The sequence below is a fragment of the Juglans regia genome, chromosome 4 (assembly GCF_001411555.2).
Source record: "Juglans regia cultivar Chandler chromosome 4, Walnut 2.0, whole genome shotgun sequence".
Classification (NCBI taxonomy): Eukaryota; Viridiplantae; Streptophyta; class Magnoliopsida; order Fagales; family Juglandaceae; genus Juglans; species Juglans regia.
The window spans coordinates 5,413,682-5,440,283 of record NC_049904.1 but is presented as its reverse complement, the minus strand read 5'-3'; the positions used below and the strand labels follow the sequence as shown (position 1 = coordinate 5,440,283).

The following is a 26,602-nucleotide window of genomic DNA, read 5'->3' as shown; positions in this document are numbered from 1 at the left end:
ATAATATTTATTATTAAAAATAAAATCACTATAATATTTATGGGACCCACATATTTTTCAACTACCTATCCAAAGTTAACAATTCAACATATTTCACACATCCAAACAACTCAAAATACTCTCAATGAGACCTACAAACTCACTTCAATCTCTACTCATAACTATTCATAAACATTCTTAACACTTCTCAAGTATTCTCACTACCCAAACGTACCCAAGACTTTTTAATAGATCCATATGTCGGATAAGTTCTTTTTTTTCTTTCTTCATACACTAGCCTATTATCCATATACAGATTTTATCTCAAGCAACTCTCTCTCTCTCTCTCTCTCTATATATATATATATATATGTAGTTTTTTCTCTCTAATTCTGAGTCGTTATGCCGTGGGAGCAAAAGATGGGTGTGGTTGTTCAGCTTCCTTTGTGGGTGCCTCCTCAGTCACATTAGAGCACCAGCATCGGTCTCATCAAAAGGGAGGTTTCATCAAAATTTGATGATTTGGGGGTTAAAACGCTGGCATTTGATTCAATATACTATCAAAGCTCAAGCTTTGAGCTATATTATCTTCACTTTCATCTCTATATTTGAAGACTCATTATTCATTCTCTATTCCTATTATTTTATTACAAAATGTATTTCTTACATTTCCCATAATTCGTGCAATGTAATTCTTTCATCTTTTCTTTTAAGCGTCTTTTTTACTAATACTATTGCATGGTGGGTGTTGATGTATTTTCTAGCCTTAACAATATGAATGACCCTCTAGTTAGTATCAATAACTTAAATATTAAATTAAATTATTAATGTACATATATAGTTAGTATAATTGTAAAATATGAAAACAAAATTAAAAATATTATTATTAAAAAAATAATATTATATTATTATTTTGATGAATCTAATGGCTAATCCAATATAAGGTTATGGATAGGGAGGTTTTGACTTTATAGAAAATATGTACTTTTCACCAAATTTTGAAGATGAATTTGATGAAACCAATAATAATGCACTTATAAGCCAACGACCAATATATCTTCTTTTTCTCTTACATAGATTTCGCTCTTATATTTTTCCCAGCAGCCCAAACGGTGAGACAAAATTTTGACTAGGTAGAAGCTAGAAAGAAAAGCAATCAACGCAATTAACTTCAGCGTTTTTTTATTTTTCCAGGAAGCAATCAATGCACAATTTTCCCAGCAATCACCAATCTGTGTTTTTCTCTCTGAGAGAAGAGACCGTCAGGAGTGGAAAGGGGGACCTCCATGAAGTGAGGGTGCTCGAGCTAGCCATTCTACATTCTTATTCATTCTTCCCATTATTCATTCTTATTTTTATTTGTAGAATGTTGATTCATTGTGTATGGTTGTGGGTTAAGAACTTAACACCAAAGCTTGAAAAAGAAGAAAGAAAAATGGTAATTGAAATTTGTTTAGAATGGTGGGGGTCTCCAATCCTGTAGAGAACAAGCCATCTACTGAGTAAAAAGGAAAGAGAGAGAGGGAGGAAGAAAGTGAGAAAAAGAAAAGAAGAGTGGGACCCAAGCTGTCGATTGCATTTCGACTGCACACACTGACTGTATATAGAGTTTTTCATGTTCAAAATTATGAAATTTGAAATTCAAAAGAAAACTAACAAAATAAATCATGTAAGTAAAATTGTAAGTAGTTATAACATTACTCTAATTTTATCTATATTAAGTGAATTAGTACAATGCCTCAATGGAAGCTCAAGACACAACATATTAAAAAAGACTAGTTAATAATACAATTAGAATTCGATTAAAAAATCATCCTTACCAAACAATATGGGATTCCATACACCCACTTCGTAGAGGTAATCCCAAACAGAGACGATAATGTTAAGGCACCATTATTGAAGTGGATGAACAACAATGAAAAACAGTGAAAAAACAAATCAGTTGGCCAAGGAAAAACAAAACCATGGATCAAGAAAATAATGTAAAGGCAACAATACCAATCCAAGTGCATGATTGCAACAGAGTGTGTAAAACCACCAACTAAATGCCGAAAAATATTTAAATTCCGTCCCAAAAACAACTACGAAGATGCCAAGACAAGAATGTGGGAAAAAATAAATAAGTAACCTCTTATTGTCTGCATTTCTTCCCTCCTCCCACCTAATCTCATCCATGTCTCAAAACTGGTAAAACAAAACTAGATAAACACCAAAATGCGGGTCTATGTAATTTTCGAAGCCAGAAAATTATATCACTGGGAGACTCCCAGCCACTTAGTAAAGTTCTCAAACTCGGTGTAATCACTATCAGAGATCATTGTCTGGTACCATGCTTTCCCTGCAGCCTGGATTGCAGAGGCCTCCTCCTGATACAAACCAAAAGAAACAGGCAAACACGAAAATGTCTGTTAATAAGTTGTACAGTTACCATCCACCAGCAAGAACAGTAATGGAAGAAAGGTAGGATTGACATCACCAAATAAACCAAAGTATATAAGAAGGCATGGTAAACAAGCACAAGAGCTTGTACTACAGGGTTGAGTTCAATACAAAGGAAAATTACAAATTTCAGGGTATGCTCACATGCAAATAAAGATAGGATAAGATATAACACAAAAATATATCATATTTAATTTAAATTAAGTCCAAAGCTGATCCTGCAAAACATAGCAGAAATTAGGGATGCCTACCAACATCAACTGAGACAAGAGAACACATTGGTAAACATCTGGATAGCAATGTCAAAATGTCTAAAGCAATCTCAAACTTGAAGCACTTTTGAAAATGGAAGAGTTCAAGTTCACAAAATCACTCTACAATAACTAAGTCAGCATAAACTTCACTGTCCACTAAAAAGAATGGAAAAGGAGAAACTATAGGCACTTATTCAAAGGCCCCCATTCCATCAAGAAAGAAAGAAAGTAACCAAGCTAGAGGAGACGATAATCTCATTTTTAAAATGGAACTAGTTTGTGTAAATCAAGCTTTCTGCCAAAAGAAAAATCAGAATTTCCAAAGAAGCATTACTTCTCGCCATTTATAAAATGAATAATTAAATAAATAAACGTTACTCCTTGCCAACCCAGCTACAAGTGCAGCCACCAACCCTTGAAAGGAACCTTCAATAAAATAATAGTAACACTTGGGGCTTAGTAGTAGTAGACACTTACTTTGAAACTTCAATTCAATTCAATTCTATTCCATATGTTTGGAGAAACTATAAGGGAGATGTAAATCGTTGACATGGAACACATAAATGGTTACCTTTGTTACTCGTTCTTTTACTACGTAATTTCTTTTTAAATAACGAAATTCTAATTGTGAGATAGTCAACTCTGCGTCTCTATAAAAATGTGTTAACGACTCCACGCTCCTCAATTCTAGCTCAAAATTTCTATCCAACAATAATAGTCAAAATTCCTAGTTCATTCCGCATTACTCAATACTAAGATAATCGGATAATAACAGAAGCAGTAAGGTGAAATACCTTAGTGACTGGCTTTCTTTTCTTGTCAAGCTTCTCCTTCTTGGCCTTGACCCGCTCGGCCTCAGCCAAAAGCGCCATCCTCCTGGCGGTCTTAGCGTAAGGATTGAGCTTCAGCAAGGTGTTAAGATTCTTGAGTGGATTTTTCTTCATTGGCGCCCTCTTCACCTCCTTCTTGATCGGCTTCACCACGGACTGCACCTCATCTGAGTTGATAATCCTCGACAGATCAGCATTCACCATCTTTGACCTCGGTAGCACGTATCCCTTCTTCTTCTCCGACGGCTTCTCGAACGACCCGTAGATCGAGTCAAGCTTCTCGAAGGCCGACTTGGTCCAGATCACGAACCTGCCGAGGTGACCACCGGGAGCGAGCTTCAGCAGGTTCAGCCTCTCGACGTTCACGATATCGATTCCGGGAATGTTCCGGAATGATTTCACGAGCTTCGCACCCTCGCTTCCGTACACAATAAGTGGGCCCTTGCGATTGATGTATCGGCGGTTACGCATTTTACCCTTACCAGGGCGAATCGCGTGGCTATCCTTGGCCTTTTCAGCATCGGGATAGGCGCCGACCTGCTTCAAGACCTCGAGAGCTGCGGAGGTTTTCTCAACACTCTCTGCGGAGTCGCTGATCACAAGGGGCATTTCGGGGACGGATTCGATGCGGTGACCACGGGCGAGGACGAGGGAGGGGATGGCGGAGGCTGCGATGGCCGAAACGACAGCGTAGCGCTTGAGGTTCACGTTGACCTTCCGGTGCCAGCGGCGCCATATCTTGGTGGGGGCAAACATGCGGCCACCACGGCACATGTTTCCGAAGGCACCCTGGCCAGCGCGGTGGGTACCGCCTCCAGGGACACGAGGGATACGGGATACGGCGCGGCCAGTTCCCCAAGACTCGGCGGAGGTCTGGTGTCCAGCAAGCTTGGACACGGCGTATGGCTGTCGCTTGTTCCTGGAGATGTTGGAGTGGACGAATGTGACGACGTCGGGTCGGACAGGAGCCTTCATGACGTCGGGTAGGTGAACGGTGGTGGCGGATTCGGTGTCCATGTCTCCCTTGAGTGATTGGACAGTGACGAGAGGGCGTGCGGCGGCAGCGGCCATTGGTGCGGAGTGTGTGAAAGTGAAGTGCGGGTGTAGCAGGCAAGAAAGGGACGCTAGGGTTTATACTTCATGGGATTAGAAAATGAAACTAGGGTTTCAGTGACGTTTAAGAAGTTAGAACTCGTGTTTGGAGATGTGGCTGGGTGTGTATCTGCTTGTGTTTGGGTTTGGTCGATCCCAGACCAGGTCACTTCTTTCTTGGGTGTTTGGACAGGCTTCTATGAGTTTTGCTGCGCATAACCTTAGTGCTGATTTCATTATACAAAATCAAATTATTTTAATATTTTATTTTATTTTATTTTATATAATTATTACAAATTTTTTTAAAATAATAAATAATTTAATTTTTTTAAATCTTAAAATAAAAATAATATTATAATATTATTTTATTCAATTTTAATAAAATATCTTATTTCATCTTATCTGAAATACGTAATTAAACGAGACCTTACTCGTATATTAGCGCACTATTTAGATTTTAGTGGGATTCATTATAATTTTTATAAAAAATCAAAATATCATTTATTTTTTAACATTATTGATATGAAATCTTTTAAATTAACGTGTGTTGGATGTGTAAAAAAAATATTTTTTAAAATATTTTTTTAAAATGATATTCCCATTTTACTTTCAACATTTTAGTAAAATATGATATTTTTATTATTTTTGGGTTTTTTTTTTCCTTCTAAAAGATAATATTAAGAAGAATATTCATTGAGGATGAGAGCGAAGTAATATAATTTTCCTCGGAGAACTATCATTTTTTAATCATCAGATCAATATAATTGATAATCAGGCCTTAGCTTTCTAATTAACATTTTATATACATTTTAAAAAAATAATAATTGAGGTTAAATAATAAAATGGACAGTGAGTTTATGAGCTTTTGTAATAATAGGAAAATCTTTGATTTTTTTAATTTTATCATTAACTTTAAGAGGTTGATCATCTCCTTCCATCTATTAGCATAGATGACACCATTAGATCACAAGCACATAATAATATTGTAGTAGAGAAATTGTAGGGAATGTTTCTGTTATTCTCTCTAATTATTGTAACTACTTCAATTCTCTTTTTATTCCATATTCCTCTGTAAAGCAGTGTATAAATATACACTTGAATTCATAATGGAATGCAAGGATGATTTCAAGTAAATGAGCAACTCTATTATGCTATCAGAGACCGACGACCACGAGTCCTGATCCATGGTCCTCTCCTCTCCTTCAATCCCTCCCTCGCCCAACCCTTCCATTGCTTCTTCCTTCTCCCATATTGTCACTACCAAACTATCCATAGAAAATTACCCATTATGGAAAGTTTATATTAGTGCATACCTGTGTGGGCAAGACCTCTATCAATTTGTTGATGGAAATCTGCCATGTCCACTCGAAGTTCTCCCTAACCAAGCTTCAATCAACCCAGCTTTTTCCTCATGGAAACAGACTGACCAACTAGCGCTCAATATTCTGTTTTCCTCCCTATCTGAGTCTGTTGTAAGCCATGTACTATCTTCCTCCACCTCTCACGATCTATGGACCTATCTTTCCTCCATTTTTACATCTTAGTCTCAAGTCAAACAATTTCAAGTCCGATTTCAACTTGCCAATCTCACTCGTGGGGATCAATCCATCACTGCATATTTTAGCGAAGTCAGGTCTCTAGCCGACACCTTAGCAGCCATTGGTAATCCCCTTCCAGATCAGGGTTTTGTTCCCTATCTACTCACTAGTCTTGGACCCTCTTACGAAGCCTTCATCACTTCAATCACCACCAAAGCCGAACCTATTTCCTCCCATTAACTTTTTCACTTGCTCCTTGTCCAGGAAAGTCGTCTCTCCCATAATACTCAAGTACCTCTATTAAGCCCTCAGTCAACCTCACCATCACTGGAGGCCGAGATCAACGTGGGAGAGACTTTGTATGCAATGGTAGGCATGGCAAAAATGGTAGAGGCAGGTTCAACACTTTTCAAAGAGGAGGTCAATATTCCTCTGGCTCTTCACCAAACACCTAGCCTCAGTTTCCCACCAATCGATCCACTTGCTGTGTCTGTAACAAATATGGGCATGTCGCACTACAATGTCAAAATCGTTTTAACCATTCGTATCAATATGAAGCCCCTCCCTCTTTCTTTGCCAACTTCACAGCATCAAACACTTACCCAGACACCAACTGGTACCCGAACTCAGCAGCCACACATCACCTTACCAATAACCTCCAACATTTGAACTTATCATCCAAACCTTATACTGATGGTGACCAAATTTGAGTGGGCGATAGTTCGGCGCTACCAATACAAAACATCGGTGATTCTGTTATCTCCTATTCTTCTTCTTCCTCATTTACTCTTCATAATCTTCTGCATGTCCCTTTAATCAACAAAAATCTGATCTTTGTTTGTAAATTATGCATTGATAATCATTGTTTATTTGAATTTCATACTTCCCACTTTTCTGTGAAGGACACTTCGACGAGGAAGCTGCTCCTCACCAGTCCCAGCCGTAATGGCCTTTATGTCTTTCCATCGTCGCCTGCTTCCTCTCCCTCACCTTCCACTCACGTCAGCGAAAAAACCTCAGTTGCGTAGTGGCACTGCTGCTTAGGACATCCTTCACTCCCTCTCGTTTCCAGCATCTTGCATAGAAGCTCTTTGAAAACTCTCCCTAACAAAAATAAATTTGTGTGTTCTAACTGCCCACTAGCAAAGAGTCATCAACAACCTTTTGTTCCTAATCGAGCTCAAGCAACTAAGCCCCTTGAACTTGTGTGTGCTGACCTTTGGGGCCCAAGCTCCGTATAGTTCTATTCATGATTTTATATTAATTGTCCTTTGTTGATCAATATACCAGATATACATGGTTCTTTCCACTCAAATTCAAATCTGATGTCCATGATATTTTCATTAATTTTTTACTATTTATTGAGTAATTATTTGACACAAAATTAATCACTCTTCAAATCGGTGGTGGTGGTGAATTTAAACCACTAACCCCATTTTGCCAAAAACTTGGCATCATGCATCATTTTTCTTGTCCCCATACCCATCAATAAAATGGACTTGTTGAGCAAAACACATTGTTGAGACGGGCCTTGCACTCTTGGCCCATGCATCTTTACCTTTCAAATTTTGGGCCGAAGCCTTTGAAACAATTGTCTACCTAATCAATCTACTTCCCACTCCGACATTGAAAAATAAATCATCCTATTATTTGGTTTACAACAAAGACCCCGATTATAAATTCTTAAAAGTTTTTGACTATGAATGTTGGCCAAATCTACGGGCCTATAACAACCATAAACTACAGTCTCGGTCCAAATCCTATTTGTTTTTGGGCTATAGTCCATCTCACAAAGGTTATAAATGTTTAGACTTAGCCACTAACAGGCTTTATGTGTCAAGAGATGTTTTATTCAATGAACACTCTTTCCCTTTCCCAAAATCACGGGCCTAGGCCCAAGTCCAACCGATATCTCATTCTCCGTCTAACGTTAATCTTCCCATTTTCCCCTCCTCTATTTTAGGCCCAGGCCCAAGCCTACCAACTTCTTCTCTTCCGAATTCCCCTCCTTCTACCTCTTGACACCTTGCATCTCCTTCATTCACAGAGTCTTCCTCCCCTATCCTTATTCCACCCCAATCCCCAACCATCACGAACCCAAACTAATTCTTCTAGCCCACGAGGATGGCACCGTACCTTATCCCACTCAACAATGCCTCACTGTCATCACCTCCCCTCTCGACACCCGTACTAGCTTTTTGGCAGCCTAAAAACTACTAGAATGACGACATGCCATGTTTGAGGAGTATAATGCCCTTATTTAGAACCACACATGGTCATTAGTTCCACCCAATTTGTCCTCTAATGTGCTCGGTTGCAGGTGGATTTATAAAACAAAACTCAATGCAGATGGCTCACTAGAATGTAGAAAGGCCCGATTGGTAGCTAAAGGCTACCACCAACAAGAGGGAGTAGACTATCACGATACATTTAGCCCTGTTGTGAAAGCGCCCACCGTCCGTTTGATATTATCTATAGCCGTAGCTCGCAAGTGGCCTCTTCGTTAGATTGACATCCAAAATGCCTTCTTACATGGCGAGTTGTTGGACACAATCTATATGCAGCAACCACAATGATTTACTGATCCCAACCATCCAGACTATGTCTGTAAATTGAAGAAAGTCATCTATCGCCTTAAGCAGGCACCACGAGCATGGTTTGCGCAGCTCAGTAGTTGGCTTCTTGGGTATGGTTTCACAGCTTCAAAAGCTAATCTCTCTCTTTTTATCTTAGCACATGGTGATCTGTGAATTTATCTACTCATTTATGTAGATGATATAGTTATCACATTTTCACATGCCTCAGCCACTGATCAACTTATATCTGACTTGAGCCATGCTTTTCATGTTAAGGACTTAGGTCCTTTGTCTTATTTTTTGGGCTTAGAAATTGATTACCTATGTGATGGTCTCCTACTCTCTCAAAGAAAATCTATTAAAGATCTTCTCATTCGGAGCAAAATGTGGCAAGCTAAGCCAATGCCGTTACCCATGGCAGCATCTTTAAAACTCTCAAGTTTTGATGCTCCTGATTTCACAATGCCACTCTTTATAGAAGTGTAGTAGGAGCCTTACAATATCTATCCCTCACAAGACCCGATATCAATTTTGCTGTCAATAAAGCATGCCAGTTCATGCATGCTCCGAAACTATCTCATTGGAGTGCAATTAAAAGGATATTGTGATATTTCAAAGGAACAATTAATTGGTCTGTTGTTCTCCTATACTTCTCCTTTTCACTTACATGCATATTCCGATGCCAATTGGGCATGATGCCCGATGATAGAAAGTCAACTAGGGGTTTTTGTATTTTTTGGATAAACACTTGATTTCTTGGAGCTCTAAAAAGCAAAAGACATTGGCACGGTCTAGCATAGAAGCTGAATACAAGTCCATTGCTTTCTCTGCTGTTGAGCTTATTTGGATGCAAACAGTTTTATGTGAACTTGGTCTCTCTCTTTCTCAAGCTCCCACCTTGTGGTGTGATAATCCTGGAGTCACGTACTTAGCAACTAATCATGTTTATCATTCTCAAACCAAGCACATGGACATTGACTTCCATTTTGTACAAGATAGAGCTGCAGCCAAGTCACTTACAGTTTCTTTCATCAGTTCTAAGGACCAAATTGTAGACATTTTTACTAAACCACTGGTTGCTGACAAGTTTAATAATTTTAGGGCAAGTCTCAATGTATTTGATATCCTATTGGACTCGAGGGGGTGTATTAGCATAGATGACACCATTGAATCACAAGTACAGAATAATATTATAGTAGAGAAACCGTAGGGACTGTTTCTGTTATTCTCTCCAATTCTTGTAACTACTTTGATTCTCTTTTTATTCCATATTCCTTTGTAAAGCAGTGTATACATACACTTGAATTCATAATGAAATGCAAGGATGATTTCAAGTAAATGAGCAACTCTCTTACCATCAATTGTTATGAAAAATTTGTCATATAAGTTTATATCATATCACATCATGATAAATGAATATATATATATATATATATATGGGAAAAAAATCACATTTTCCATGTATGGAGGATGGATTTTTACTTTTTATTTATTATTATTTTCCATCATTTTTATTTTACTTTTGATACATTTAAAATCACTTTTTTTGGTGGTATCTATTTTCCTATAAAAGGTCTACACGAGACTTGAGTACCCTTGTATGTAACATTCTTTTTACAAAATTGAATAATAATTTGTTCAAATATATAAACCTTGTGTAAACCTTTTATAAAAAATTGAACTTCATCATAAAAAAGTGTGAAAAAAATCATTTTATGATGGGACACACATTCCTACCCCCTTGCACCCCTAATACTTATACCTAGCATTATTCTTACAAATTATTATTATATATATACTTAAAAATAAAAATAAATAAATAAGTTATTTAAGAAATCTAGATCTCATAGAGTGAAAGAAAAATAAATTCATAAAATAGGTATTAAAATATTTATAATTGCTCGAGTGAAATTTTTTTAATCAATACTAAAATGTTCAATAAATATTGTGAGACATATCTCTCCAAGGTTTACAGTTGAAATTTAAACAAGAATTCCAAAACATTCCAATTGAATTCCTTCCATCAAGACATATCCAAAAACTTTTCTGAGATTATTTTGTAGCTAAGCATTCCTTTATTAGAAATGTTTTACTCACAATAAATTTTACAAAAATAAATCTATAAATTGATATAATTTAATGTGGTACGTTAGATTATAAAACTATCTTTATTATAAAATTAATATAACATATCATATTTTTAATAAGACCCATATTTTTACAAAAAACTTGCATACTTGTCTATTTGAAACTTGGGTGGCTCTACAACCACAGCTCCCTGCTCCCGCTGGAGCTACCGTTAGCTATATTAGGTTTTTTTTTTCTTTTTTTGTTGCTTTTTTTTACATGTATTTTTTTAACACTTTTAAATATTTTTTTTTAAAATTAAAAAAGTCAAAATGTTATTAAAAAATAATTTCTTAATCACTAAGTAAAAAATAAATAAATAATTCCAACAAGAGCTACCAGCAGTAGCTCCCAGTGGGAATACTAGCTTTTTCCTTAAAACTTTAATATTATGAGATTGAATGAAATGAGATGAAAAAGATGAAAATTGTTTCCAATAAGGCTTCATTTGGGTAGTAAAAGTGTTTCATCTTATTTTATATCATCATTACAACTTTTTCAAATCTTCACACAAAATATAATAAATAATTTAATTTTTTCAAATCCAAAAATAGTAATAATATTAAAAAATAATATTCTAACAATATTTTATTTAACTTTCAAATTTCATTTAAAACTATCTCATCTCATTATCTAAACGGAGGTTAGAGAATCTCACACTTCTCTTACAACCTCGTTTGTTTTCTCAAATAAGATGAGATGAGATAAAAGTTGAAAGTTGAATAAAATATTGTAAGAATATATATTTTTAATATTATTTTTGTTTTGAGATTTTAAAAAATTAAATTATTTATTTTATTTTGTGTGAGAATTTGAGAAAATTGTAATAATTAGATGAGATGAGAAGAAATGTTTTGTGAAATTGAAAAGGCAAATTTAGATGAGATGTAATTTGAGTCTCAGATAATATAACACCCAGCCACGAGACTCAAATTTATTCACTTAGAGCATCATCAATGGATTAGTTAAGAACTAAATTCATCACATATTTAGCTATTAGACTCTAAAATATCATCACAATGGATGAGCTAAAACCCAAATATTTAGACTTTAGCTACATTGAACACCAAAATCATTTCCAAATTTGCTAGTTACTGTAGATACATCAAATGTATATTTTATCATTTATTTTTTTCTCTATTTTCATGTCTACTTTCAAGTTGAGCGAAAGTAATATTACAATGTGATATTTGGGGGGGCACGGCTTCAAGTAAATTAACTATTTGGGGGGCACAACTTTAAGTAAATTAACTACTTTCAAGTAAATGTCTGTATTTTCTAAGTAACTATTAATGCACGAAAGTAATATTTTCAAGTGTTTAGAATATGATTACTAATTAACATAATTTAATTAGAATATAATTACTAATTAATATATATGATGAGAATGTAAAGTGCCATATTTTTCTCCCTTAATGTTTTGTCTTTTATACTTATTTGTTGCATAAATGCACTCATTATTCTTATATTTTTATTTAGGATGCAAATGGAGTCGTTAAATGCAAAACAAAGCTAATTGGGCAATTCTGGACAATTTCGACATCACTTCGTAATCTGGGTATAACTCTCTCATCCGAGCTCCGATAGAGATGATTCAAAATGCTATGGAACACCAAGAACAACTTTCATGTTTTGAGTTTTGAGAGATACTCGCTGCATCAAGGTCGACATCGGGCTTGAAGTTGACGCACTTGCATTGATGACGTTCCAGAACGTTCCTTATCGTGCAATTCAAATATACGACTTAATTGAGGACATTTTTTAGATCTGGTGCACGAAATTTACAGTTAGAAAATACCACTTTCCTAGTTATATTAAGACTTTATTTTATTTTTAATATTTTCTTTGATTAGTCAAATTTGGATATGATTATTTGAGGATAATGTTTAGAATATTTTAGGAGATTTTGTAGGATTCTCATAAGGGGCATGAAAGTGTAAAGGGGGGAGGAAATCATCATACTAAGACATCTATCTTCCCTCTTCTCTAACTTCTCCTTCCAGTTTTCATGATGGCCTTGTGTGGCTAAACTTTCATAATTAGTCGAAGGAAACGGAAGCCTCATAATCAATAAAACTGTGAAATCTAATTTGTTTTTAGTGTTCAATTTATGCTTTGAGTATCAGAAGTTCTTTTGTGCCTATTTTCATGATTGTCTCATTTAATTACTAGGAGACCTACTAGTTTATTATTTATTACAATCTATTGCTAGATTAGATATCAAATCCATAATTGTTTGATCCCTCTAATTTGTAAAGCAACTAAGATTTAATGATTTGATGCGTCAGAAATTATTAGATCTTAGGAAGAACGCTTGATGGAATTAAATGCAACCGCTTGTGCTTGTGTTGTTTAGCTTCATTGATATCTCTAATTCTTAAGGCTACTACTAGATTAAATATTTAGCGCTTGTCTTGGGTTGTTTAGTGGTTAAGGTTAATTAAATCGCTTGTTTTCTAATTAACTAATAACTGTGACTAAGGAGAGATAGGAAAATAATTCTAAAGATGAATATTCAAAGTATGAATTAATATATACTTGCATCGATGATTAGTTGTAAAATTCTGATGGTGGATATTGACTTAGACCAAAGTTTTCTCTTTTGATTGATTTCGATACTTTAATTTGAATTATTCCTTAGTTGTTCTTCTTAAAATTATTTTCGTTATACTCAAACCCCCATCATTGTTCATGTAGCATAAAACTAGACTAAATATTTTATGTGGGAATGATTTTTACTTGCACCATTATATATATTTTTAGGAGTATAGGTTTTATTTTTATTTGCCTGCGATAACATACCAATATAATAGGTAGAATAATAAAATATGATAAAATAAATTAAATTAATAATTAAAAAAATATAATTTTTTTTAATTATTAATTATTCATTACTATATAATGAATAAATGTTTAATCCAATATGAGAATTTGATATGAATAATTAAAGTCAAATTTATCTTATATTATTTTATTATTATATAAAAAAATAATTATTTTAATGTAAAAATTTATGTGAATAGAATAGTCAAAAATAAAATTTATTTCACATCCATAAAAAATGCTTTTACTATTTTATAGAGGATGCTCTTAGATAAGAGCGACACGTGTACTCTATTCAAAACCCCAAAAGACTTATCCAGTCCCAGACAAGACTGTGTAGTGTGTAGAGCTTTGCTTTGGGTTAGAATGTTATTGTATCGTCACTAGGAATCTTTGTTGGGATCCAAATGGATATTCAAGCTCGAATCGGGAGCATAATAACATCCCGCACCTTCTGCTCTAGAAAGCGTAAAGCTTCTTCTTATTCTTCTTCCGCTTCTTCATCATCTTCTCCGTATTCCCCTCTCAGATTGTTCTGTTCGAGGAGTTCTCGAGAAGACGATAACAATGATAATAAAGGTATGCCATCTTTTGTTCGCAGGATTTTTTTTTGAATTCGTTTTTATTTAGTTTGATATTCAATCTAATATGAGTTTGTTAATGTTGAATATCTCTCTCTCTCTCTCTCTCTCTCTCTCTCTCGATTAAGCCAAGCTAAATAAAATGTACAATATGATAATTAATTGTTTGCGGTTGTTACCAAACTAGAACAATGAAAGCTAGTTTTGCAGCTAGATAGATGAGCATTATATGGTTAGTCCAAGTACCTATTTACTGCAAATCAAGCAGCTGCACTTGGCATCGAACAAATGATCAACACCCACGTTTTCTAGGAATGTGATGTCCGAAAATCTGGATTCATGTTAATTTGATTAAAATCATGTTTAGAAATGATTAGGAACCTAATATGATTTTCGCGAATGTGAGATTAATATGTTTAGTTTATTCCTAGGCATCCAAATGAATTATTTATGGTTTCCAAAATATTTTTATATTTTTCTCTTAAAGTGCATGAGTCCGTTTGATGCAAAATATATAAAGTTAAATGAAACTTATAGGGAATAAAAATATATATAAACTATGGAATTAATGAATTTATATAGTTTAAGTTGTGGTTAAGATTTTATTTTATTTTTATATTTTTTTTATTAGTAAGAATATTAAAGGCTTGGGAGGGAATTGAGATTCCTTTCACGTAGCATCCGCACAGAGTAATTTTTAAGAATTATTCGGAACCCCAAAAGATTACCCCCATCCAAATTCTCCATCAGCTATAATTCCATGCTGTCACCAATCATGTCACACCAACTCATGCAAGCATCAAAGATGGCGAGACTTTGTCCTCCCCTGGGAAGAATGGCACGTCATGACCCATGGGATGTGATACTTCCATCTGTGAGTCAGCTATCAAGGATGGTCAGCTTCTCTCTACAAGCAAAGATCCTTCATTATAGACCAGCCCAACTATGGACAGTGTTGCTTAATTTGTCGGTTAATCTGTGTATCATGGAGCCTGTATTTGGAGACCATGTTCAAATGTTTAATCTGCTTACTTTGGATTTGGTCTTCTAACACGTCAAAGTCTATCATGCCTCAATGAGGGATAATACTTTATAATTGTCGAGGCAACGCAAATATATTGCTTTTCTTGGTTTTTTTTTCCGAAGAGCTAAATTGCTATTGAGCTGGTATTTCTAAGATCTATTGCTCATCCTTACTGAGGTGGGTTCTTAATGTCTTGTAGTCTAAGCAGAAGTAATTGGAAATGTAGTGACCTTGAAAACATATTGCTTGTGATTACTTTTGCATTAATGAGCTTGGGTTTGTTTAGGCATGCCCATACGTGCCATGATAAAAGAGCTTTCTCTTCAATTGTCATGCCCGGCCACATAGGAATATAACACTGGCCAAATCAATAACTTCTAGTTTTGAGAAACCTGGTCTCTTCCTGATCACATGCTTTTATGACCTTTAATTTTTCTGTAAATATGTATCTTCTATTTTGTTTTCATCTCCTTAATGTGTGTACATAAGTGCATGTGTATTTAGAGTACTTTGTGTATGTATGGTCTATGACATTGTTGAGTGTCTATCCAAGTACAATAGTTATGTCCCTGTTTTCTACTTTTAGAAACTGGCTCTCTGCTTAACCACTTGCTTTTACAACGAGTAAATAATCACCATTAATTTCAATTTTCACGTTGTTAAAATGTGTATTTGTACATGTGTATATTATATGTCCACTTTGTAGCAGTAGCAAGGGCATATAAAACACTGGCCAAATCCATGTTTTCTAGTCTTTAGAAACTGACTCTCTGTTTGAACAATTACTTTTAGAATGAGTGACAGTATCACAATACTTGTCCTACATTATGGTTTTCACCTCACTAATGTGTATGTGCACAAGTGTGCTCATATAGAGACAAGCTCCTGTAAATATTTTGGTTATTGGAATGATATGCTTATCTTTATATCATTAGGACCGGTAATAGTATCCATTTCACAGTTGAGGCTGAACTTCTTCTCTCTATGACAAAATTCCATTTCACTGACGGATACCATGTGCGCTCCCGACCTTTCCTTCACATTCCAAGTTTCAGACTTACCTTGCTACGTTTTCCACTGATACTTATAAAAAAAAATGTTTTCCACTGATGGACATAGACTGTGGTGATGGTGTTATAAATAGGGCAAATTTAGAATTTACTCCCCTCAAATTATCATTCTTTTTGCAACATAGCCACCAAACTATCAAGCTTGTCATTTTTCCCCCAAACTATTTATTTTGCAATTCAGCTCAATGTGAAGACCTAATCCTTAAGATGAACAAAAGAATAAATTACGTGACACAATTTTAACTGTTGAATCTTAAAGGAGAGGGATACATTACAAAAGGTGTGGTAGCTGGAGTGGATAAATTGACAAGTTTGGTGGTGCAATTGTCCTTATAAATAATTATCTTCCATTTTGGTTTTACCCTCATTAATGTGCATTGCACAGCGATACTATATATGTATGTGCAGTCTGTAGTGCTGGTGAGGGCCCATACAATGGTGTCCAATCCATGTCTACTAATTGAGAGCTGACTCTTTGTCAGATTGATTGCTTTTATGGTACTGTATTCCATTTTGGCTTTCACCTCATTGACTGGTGTGTGCATAAAATACTATATAGCAAGTAAGGGTGCATATAACGGTGGCCAGATCCATATCTTATAGTACTAAGAAACTGGCTCTTTCCCTAACCACTTGTTTTAAGCAGTATGGACGAAATTAAGAGGGGGGCATTATTCATTGTGCCACCCAAAAAGAATTTATTAATTCCTTCAAGATGCTATCCCCCGCTTTGTTCCTGAGTGGTGGTACTGTGAATAATTATTCTTCATTGTAGGCTTTCCTCTTAGTAATGTGTGTGTGCACGCTCATGTCCATGACTTCACGCACTACTATGTGTATTTATATTCTATAAATCCATTTCTTTTAGATTTTAGAAATTGGCTCTTTGCCATGCCATTTGCTTATACAACAAGCAATGGTGTTGTAAATAATTATCTTTGAATTTTGGTTTTCTGTATATAAGGCATGTGTACATTTGATACTTTGTCTATGGTGCTGAACAAATCCATATCTATTCTAGGAAGGTGTGTGCTTGACCATTTGGTTGTACAACCAGTGATAATACTCCAAATAATCATCCCTCATTTCAACTATCATCTCATTAGCTTGGTTGTGTGCAAGCATTGCATATGGATTGGGATTCCATAGAGTTTCTGTTCAAACTCTCGGGCCTAGAGTGGGAGAGAAACATAAAGCGGGTCAAACAACATTTACTATTATTATTATTCATGCGAGTTTCTCAAACAGTATTAAATGCTCAACACGCAGGAACCACTTGTCTCTCTCCCAATCTAGATCCTAAAGTTTGGCAAGATCCTAAGGAATCTTGATCTAGAGCATACATATAATACTTTTTGAACATGTAGTTCGTTTTCATGGATATGTTTAATCTAAATTGCATTGCTATTCAACCACTGCGAAGACAAAATAACTCTTGCCAAATTTCCTTGTGCACATCTTTCAGGTGATAAATACTCGACGGACTGGGATAAGGCCTGGTCTAACTTTAGAAAGCAAGGGAAAAAGACCTTCTTCTCACAGTTTTCTCCCAATAAGTACGTTACCTGGAATCCTAGTCGTTCAAACTACCCACCGTCTGAGGAAGTTGATCCCATCAAGAGAACGGAGAGGTCGAATCTCATGTTATGGACTAGTCCAAAGTTTACTCTGGCAGGGGCCATTGTTATAGTCACATTTCTTTTGGTTTACACCATACTTGCACCAGTCAAGTGATTTTACTTGAATTGTTTTTAATTAGTTACTTGCATTATCTTTACCTCTCAGAAAGCCCGTCTGTATTGTAGAACTATGAAGAATATTTATGTAAGGAAATGGGCATAAGAGAGAAATTGTAAATTTTTTGTAAATGCGATTACTTCTTCTTTAATCCATTTTATACCTATTCTTATTCTCGATTTAGGTTATAAACTTTCATATGCATTGGCATTGTGTATTTGGCTATCAAGTAGTCTTCACGTTTTTCTCTCTCATTTTTTTTTTTTCCTTGACAAAGGTTTGCGTACTTGACTTGATGTGGTACGTCAGATTATAAACTTTTCCGTACGCAACTTTATCCAATTTCAAGGGTAGTAGTCCCTGCAGAACTAGGAGGTATTTCTAACTCATGCATTCCACTGCACCTTATTATATGCTTGATTTTGGCCTTGCTTGAAATTATGAACGTAGCTGCAATTCTTCTGGACTGTTAGGTTAGTCAGTTACGAAATCGGTATTACAAAAACCTGTCGAGCTATATTTTGAAGACTGCTCGACGTTAAGCAGGAAGCTCACTTCTCAAAGAAGCTATCTGTAACCATAGTTTGGAGAGAACAGACAGCGACTCTTATGAATTTGGCGAATTGATATGTTTTAGGACCCGTTTGAATAATGAGATGAGATGATTTATGAATAGTAGTGAGATTATTAGTTAAAATTAGATGAGATGAGATGTATCCAAACGGAAGATTACAATCCTCTGAAATGTCCCCAGCCTTTAAATGCCAACATTTCTCTGAATTTCCCATTGCCTTTATTTGGGATTTGTGTTTTGTTTTCTCTTTCATTCTCTGCTATTCTACTTCTACTTGAGATATTAGCACTTTTGTAAGTTTTTTTTCCCAGAAAATTCTTGTGCACACTCAGCTCACAGAGTGCAACCTGCTGCCTACGACACTAAGCTGCAATAGCACGATGATGTGAGATTTGGCCTTGCAAGTGCAGGAAATCCCATGTTAGGCTAGTGGGCAACACAAGCATCAGCTTCTTGATAATCATGTCCGAGGCCTCAGCTCATGTGTTTGCCATTACATTTGTAGCCTACGCGAACCAAGCGATCTTTGTGCTTTTTTTGTTTTGTTTTTTGGTATGCCTTTTGTGCTCCTTCCCACACATTCTGTGAATCTAGACCCCAAATATGGTTTTATCCAATTCAGTTTCCCACCCTATTATGCTCCCTTCACCAGAGGATGTCATCCGTTAGGCCTGTCTCCTCTTCCTCAATTACAAGAGCTTTCAGGTCCTTTTCATGTCCTTTTCTTGGGGGACCAAAACACTTTTAAGAAAAAAGAAAACGAAGAGATTGGAGAATGGTCTTTGGCGTGGAAAAGAAAATCCAAGTTTGTCTGATCCATAGACCGTAGACCTTGACTTACTATTTCAGGTTTGAGTCCCTTCAGGCCAGCCATCACAATAGCTTTACTTTTACCTTGTTTAGTCTCCGTTTGGATTCTGAGATGAATTGAGATAATTTATAAATAATAAAATAAAATATTATTTTTTTTTAAATTTAAAAAAATTGAATTGTTGATTATATTTTATATAAAAATTTGAAAAAAATTAGAGTTTCCAACCCAAACGGGTTAACAGCATGGGAAATTACTTGCAGAGCACGTTATTGCAGAGTGTGAAATGATCAACTCTTTGATTCATATATTATGATGCAGATTAGTATCTTTCACTACTGATTGGTAAATGGATGATATCCTATTTGAATATCAAACGTTGGGCCATAAATAGTTATTTATTTGAAAGTTTCAAACTAGACTAACAAGAAAAAGGTAAGTAAACCCTGCCGTTGAATATCATTTCTTTTGTCATGAACTTGTCAGCAACCAAACGTACACATAAAAACTCTGCCTTTTTGCCACTAATCCAAGGGACAGGCATGGCTCCCACAGCATTTTATTATATTATATAAATGATACTGCATTTGGTATCCCCTCTACTCTAAACTTGGTCATTCTATTCTGTTTGAAGGTATATATAAGTGTTCTTTCAGCTCTTGTTCAATTACTAGAGAGTTTGGAGCTTATTATCAATTCAATGAAAATAGCTGCAACTAGTGGAACAGCCAATCCTTTAAATAGAAGGATCACTAGGATTCCTCCAAAGAGGGGTCAGATCAAAGTTGGGATAATTTCCAAGTTGGTGAAGATGGTAATCAGAGCAGTTTCAAAAGCAGGAAAAGGACTGGCCGGAAGAAAGAAAAAGGTGACAGAGGAAACTCAATCCTCATAATCATATAGCTCAAAGCACATGGCTGAAATGAGGTCAACATTAATTTCTGTTGATGTCACTGAGTGTTAACTGGTCCTCTGTCTTAGCTGCATTATATCATGGTTGTATTTTTCCAAGCTTTTGTAAACTGTAACAATGGCCATAAATTGATTTCTCTCTCTCTCTCTCTCTCTCTCTCTCTACATTTACACCCAGGTTATTGCTTCTGGGTTTTGATGTCATGATGTTTCTTGCTTATATATAAACATTTCATTTTCGTTTCTGGGTCTTTCTCTTTTTCATTATTTGCTGAATTGCTGCTGTGAAGAAGAACCAATTATATGAGAACCCATTTTCATTGTTATTTGGCAGCTGAGCCAACCAGCAGACCAAAGTGTCATTGCAGACCCACATGTAGGCTTGCCTTAGAGTTTGATGTCACTAATCCTGAAAAAAAAAAAAAAAAGCATGTTTTTTTAATGTCATAATATCCTCTGTTTTCCAGTTCTGTTTAAATAATATATGATTGATACAAGTTGGATAGAGACCAAAATCTTCACCCTAGCAAAGCAATAAACATGTGGACTAATTCGTATTCATGGTATTTCATTGGAGCTGAATTTGCTGCAAATACATGCTTATGTTATGCAAACCACTAGGCTTGCAATCTTACAAAGAGTAACGCTATTCATCATCTCCGGTCACACCGATTGATATGACACGTTCTTTGGTTGCTCGGGACACGAACCAAATGAACAGCCGGTGAATCTGAAGTAGAAAAACAAAAGAAGAAAACATATTTATACCATTCTCAAATAAACAATGCACTCAAAGAGCTAATAGCAATAAGATATTACTAGAAGAAATATAGATATTGCTGCAGATTCCCATCATTGATCACAAATACAAATCCCACAACATCAATAGAACTTACTCATCGTCACTGCACACTCGTTGAAGTTAGTCAATTGCGTGGTGGAGGCTCACCTAATACGGCGAATCGATGTTCCGATGGCACACGTTTGCGTATCAGATTAAAAGTTGATTATAAGCATGCCTTTGACGTAACATGTTGAGTTTTACCGAGACAGAACGGGGCATGCTGTCCCTTGGTCTGCGCACCGGTCTTTGTCCTCGTACAGAATCTTGTTTGGTTGGTGTTAATGAGTCGACTTAATTTACATAACGTAGGAAAAAATTATCCCGTTCCACGAAATGATTTGGGTTTCGATACTGTTTTTCGTATTTATTTATAAAATAAATAATAAATAAATATAAATAAAAACATATAGAGATTTACATTATTTGGCATAATGTCTACATTTCCGAGTTGTTTGAGGACGAAATTCACTATAATAGATAGTTTTACAATCTCTCATGACCTCACATATCTCATAATAGGTAGTGATAGAGTTACTACCATTTTAATACACATATACTACTTATAATATATTTGTTTTTTTATCATTTTCTTTTAAATATTTTTTTAACATCTTTAATCATTAAGAAAAAAATTAAAAAATATATAATTTTACTAATAGTCACTTCTTTAACTATTAAGTAAAATAAAAAATTTAAAAAAATAAAATACAAAAAGAGTAGTAAATGGATAGTAAGAGGGTAGTAACCCTGTCATTTTTCATCTCACAATACAATAAGGGAATTTAGGAAAGATCATTTGGAGTTGTAATGGAGTTCATTTTGTAGGGGATCTCCTCATATATATATATATATATATATATTATATATATTATAATATATATATAAATATATATATATATATATACGTATAGACGTCTATTTTCTTGGAATGATTGCCTTGTGAAACTCTTCCTAAAGAGCATCCTCATTGGCTTGGCCAAATGAGAAGATTAGCTAAAATTTAGATAATTTGTACCAAAAAGACTCTACATTGGATTTGTCATTTCCAAAATAATTTAAATTTCTACTACAATGATTAACAAAATATAGAGAATCACAATTGGTTCACCAAATATTAAAATAATAATTTCTCACTCCAATTAAGTTTAATCTCAATTTTTTTATTAGTATTAAATGACATTTGAAAATATAATTTTTTTAATATTAATTTAATTAGAATATAATTATTATTAATATTAAATTGGTAAAATTATAAAATGTGATACAAATAAATTAAATAAAAAAATTATTAATTTAATAATATTTTATTATTATATAGAGAATGAATGGCTAATCCAATGTGGAAATTGAATTTAAATGGAATAGGCAAATGCAAAAAAGTATGATATTGGCTAAATTTTGAAGATAGATTTGACCAATCCAATGAGAATGCTCTTAGGAGTTTGAGTTACTTTCCTTTTGAAAGTCTACTCCATTTCTTTTTAGGAATTTGAGTCCACTTGTCATATATCTTCTTGGTTTTATCTCTTAATTTGATTTTTGACCTTATCGAGGCTAAATTGATGCTTTGATCCTACATTCGGTTCGCCGTTGTCCGATTCTAGGAGCCCACACTCGATACTCTTTTTTATTTTTTTCTTTTTTGCCACATAATAATCATCATCAATTGATAAGAAATATTCATAAAACTTTGAGAAATAATTTATTCACAAACAAGTAGCACAAAAATAAATTAATAATTTAATTTGACTTGATTTGTTACGTCAAATTGTAAAACAAAAACTCTACTCGCACCCGAGGTTGGGAACCCCTCGCGTACACGTTCATCCACATATAAAATTAAAACGAGGCGTTTCATTCGATGATTTTGTCGAAAATGCTAATCTGTTTGTTTGCATGTTCCATAGGTGAACCCCACAAGTCTCCCCACCTAGCTAAAGCAGCTTGGCTTTTACCCATTTGAAATTGCCCTGGTTTTTTGGTGCCTGGAAAAACCTGCTGATCCTAAGCCAATCAACCGGATAGAAGGCCATTAATAGCAAGATTGTGAAGTTGTAACCATGTCTCCTCCTTACTCTCTCAACTACCCTGAAAACCAAATAGGGAGCATTATGCCCCATTTATTCTCATGTATGCAAATTCCTGCGTAAATCTAAACAGAAGTGGATGCTTCATGTCAAACGCCAAGAATGTGTTGTTTAACCTTGCTCTGTGCTCCAATTGAGTTCTTCAACCCAGTCAAAGGTTTCAACACAATGAAATCGGTGTCCATGTAAACACCTCCACACTTGTATAAAATTGCAAGTCTCAACAGATTAGATAGATTCTAAGCTAACGGAATCTCGCTGGGGTCATTTTTTGCCCTCCTAATCCCATTAAACCAAGCTTTGGCCGGCGTGTTCTTGAATAGAAATGGCAAGTCCGGTGTCACTGCGACGACTTTGAATCCTCGATCAAGGAGCGGTTTTAGAATTCTGTATCCTCTTGCAGAGTCCATGCTTTTTGACATAATCATTAAGCAGCCTCTAGGATGGGTTTGATTTCTGAGACCCATTTTGGCGCTGGCTGGGATGTGCCAGCTTTTGAAATCGATTTTTTTTTTTTAAATAACATCGGCCACGTCAGCCAATTCCCCAAAAGGTACCCAATGCCGGGTACCTGCAGCAGAATTGATTATAAAATTATTTTTGCAGTAGAATATATCTAACAATTTTATAACTTTTACACCTCTTTCTTCTTCTTTTTTTCAATGGATACTAAAATTTTACTATCTGTATAACTCCCATTTTAGCAGTTTTAAGGTCTTTTATTTGTAAAAAAAAAAATTACTAGAAGCAACATAATTTCCAACCTACTAGATGACCAAAGTTAGGAAATTTGATTTGGAAAGGTTTGATTTATAAGGATGATTATGTGTGTGTGTGTGTATAATATATATAAAGAAATATATATAACAAATAATTGTAAAGAATATTATAAATTAATACTCAATAACAAATAATTATTTTGGATTTAGTACATTTTTCATATTTTTTATGGAGACTCATGAATCATAGATGGAATTAAAAGAAGAATTTCATATTTTTGATAAATTTCAATAATGTTTTCAAATTTTTGAGGGGTGAGAAAGGTTTTTTTTTTTCCTTCGTAGGAGAAACCATCATATGCATGCATATATATATAATTGAATCATATATATTATATATTAGTACTGTTCATCAACAGTAATGATGAACAGTAAAGATTTTTTTTTTCCCTCCTCATGTTTGTTTGGTTTTTCTGTTTCTTTTTGGGTTTGTCTGTGTGAATGCCAATGTGCGACGTAATACCACAATCATGCATGGGGAATGAGAGAGAGGAAGAAATGAAAAGTGGAGAAAAATATTGATTTTTGGGTTTTAAATTCCAACCATTCATCTTTAATCTTCAGATTTAATCTAACGGTATAAGTTTAAATATTTATTTAAACTAACATAAAATAGATAATTAAAATATAAATATTCTATCATACACTTAAAATTAACTTCAATTTATAAAATACTAATTTTTCATCATTAAATAAAAAATAAAGTTTTACTGAATATTTTTAAGAGAATAATATTATATCATACACTAAAATAAACTTTAATTTATAAAACACTAATTTTTTATTATTAAATAAATGATGAAATTTTACTGTACATTTTTAAGAGAAAAAACTATCTAATTAATTTAAATTTTTAATATAATTTAAATTTCATAATAAATGATGAACATAAATAAATAATAATTTTATTCTTATACATTAGACTATTTTAATATTTGAAATTACACTTTATTTTTTTCTTCAATTTGATAGATGTGGCAAACATGTTTTTTTTTTTTATCAATTAGAAAATCTTACGCCATACATGATTTTACACAAGTACCACAAATTTCAAAATAACCAAGTTCATTCTAGAGATCAGCGCAATCACTGAATCTAATAAATAGCACAAACAGAAAAAAAAATAAAAATAAAAAAATATGAACGAATTAATTACTGTCGTTTGGCCGATCTGACGCTTCTGTCCTTGTCGACCTTACTATACTAGGATGCCAATTAACCTTTTATATATGTATGCGTATATATATCTCCTTATATTTAAAAGTGTGTATTGTCTGATGAATAGCAAGATGAACAGTAATGAACAATGATAAACAATATTCTTATTTTACGCTTCCCTTCTTCGTCCATCTCTACATTCTCACAGCAATTCTCTTCACAAAATCACCACAAAATATTATAAAAATTATTATAAAATACCACAACAGATCACAAAATCACTGCATACAATATCTTAATTGAATTATATGTAATGATCAATAAACGGAGAGACCCATTTTGGGAGATGGAGTTGTGAGGAGACGAGGGCTGCCATGGGGGCTTCGACGGTGGCTTGGGTCAATGGGGGTGGTTGCTGGAGGAAGAGCAGCTCGATAGTGGTGGTGCGGTGGCGTGGGGACAACGTACGACAGCGGTATGGTGGATAAATTGTATGAGACCCATCCGTGAGAGGGAGTTGTGGGGAGACGAGGACTGCCATGGGGGCTTCGACGGTGGCTTGGGTCCATGGGGGTGATCGCTGGAGGAAGAGGAGCTCGATGGTGGTGGTGCGGTGGCGCAGTGGCTCAAGCGTTGAGACCCATTTCGGGTTGCTCGCGTGCGGCGAAGGAAGGAGCTGCCAAGGGGCTTCGACGGTGGGGTTTGCTCGCCAGCGTGAGGGGAAGCCGGTGACGTGGTCGGTGACACCCACGGTGGCGCACGGCTGCTTGAGGGAGGAGATCGGGTGAGAGAGAGAAGCCGTGACTCAGAGGAAGGAGAGAGAGGGAGAAAGAGAAAGTAAGAGAAAAAGAAACTTTTTAGAATTTAAATCTAACATTTCATCATAACTCTTCAAATTTGATCAATGGTGAAAATTTAAATACTGATTTAAATTAATTTAAAATAGATAATTAACATATAAATATCATATCAAAAATAAATTATCAATTTTAATTTATAAAATACTAATATTTCATCATTAAATAAATAATGAAATTTTGTTAAATATTTTTAAAAAATAAAACTATATAAATAATTAGAGTTTTAACATAATTTAAATATGATAATATTTTTAATTAACTAAAGAGAACTTCTACAGCTGTCGAAAATGTAGTCCGAAAATGTGTCCTGAATGTGTATTTCACTTTTTTATTTTTATTTTCATGTATTTTTTTAATCATCATAAACATTTAAAAAAAAATAAAAAATTCACAATATCATTAAAAAACACTTCCTTAATCACTAGGTAAAAAAAAAAAAATGTGAGAGAGGGAGAAAGAGAAAGAGAGACGAAAAGGAAACTTTTTAGGATTTAAATCTAACCCTTC

The 26,602-nt window shown here is 34.7% G+C and overlaps 2 protein-coding genes across 2 annotated transcripts; one reads left to right on the top strand and one right to left on the bottom strand.

The window, feature by feature from the left end:
* Positions 1 to 1,921: 1,921 nt before the first annotated feature.
* LOC109012832 (60S ribosomal protein L4-like) lies at positions 1,922 to 4,805 on the bottom strand. The gene is made up of 2 exons (XM_018994662.2): positions 3,467 to 4,805; positions 1,922 to 2,345 (listed from the first exon to the last, which is right to left on the bottom strand). Exons 1-2 carry the CDS (start codon positions 4,571 to 4,573, stop codon positions 2,232 to 2,234), a joined length of 1,221 nt encoding a protein of 406 aa, XP_018850207.1. The 5' UTR covers positions 4,574 to 4,805; the 3' UTR covers positions 1,922 to 2,231.
* Positions 4,806 to 13,985: 9,180 nt separating this feature from the next.
* Positions 13,986 to 18,256, top strand: LOC109012833. The gene is made up of 2 exons (XM_018994663.2): positions 13,986 to 14,237; positions 17,799 to 18,256. The coding sequence occupies exons 1-2, from the start codon at positions 14,066 to 14,068 to the stop codon at positions 18,065 to 18,067; spliced, it is 441 nt and encodes a 146-aa protein (XP_018850208.1). The 5' UTR covers positions 13,986 to 14,065; the 3' UTR covers positions 18,068 to 18,256.
* Positions 18,257 to 26,602: the final 8,346 nt, after the last annotated feature.

What these genes read in the sequence shown, in the direction of transcription:
- LOC109012832 (XM_018994662.2), bottom strand. Translation starts at nt 4,573, where the DNA reads ATGGCCGCTGCCGCCGCACGCCCTCTCGTCACTGTCCAATCACTCAAG. An exon ending in AAAGAAAGCCAGTCACTAAG is followed by an intron (nt 2,346 to 3,466) that starts GTATTTCACCTT and finishes GGTTTGTATCAG; the next exon opens with GAGGAGGCCTCTGCAATCCA.
- LOC109012833 (XM_018994663.2), top strand. Translation starts at nt 14,066, where the DNA reads ATGGATATTCAAGCTCGAATCGGGAGCATAATAACATCCCGCACCTTC. An exon ending in CGATAACAATGATAATAAAG is followed by an intron (nt 14,238 to 17,798) that starts GTATGCCATCTT and finishes CACATCTTTCAG; the next exon opens with GTGATAAATACTCGACGGAC.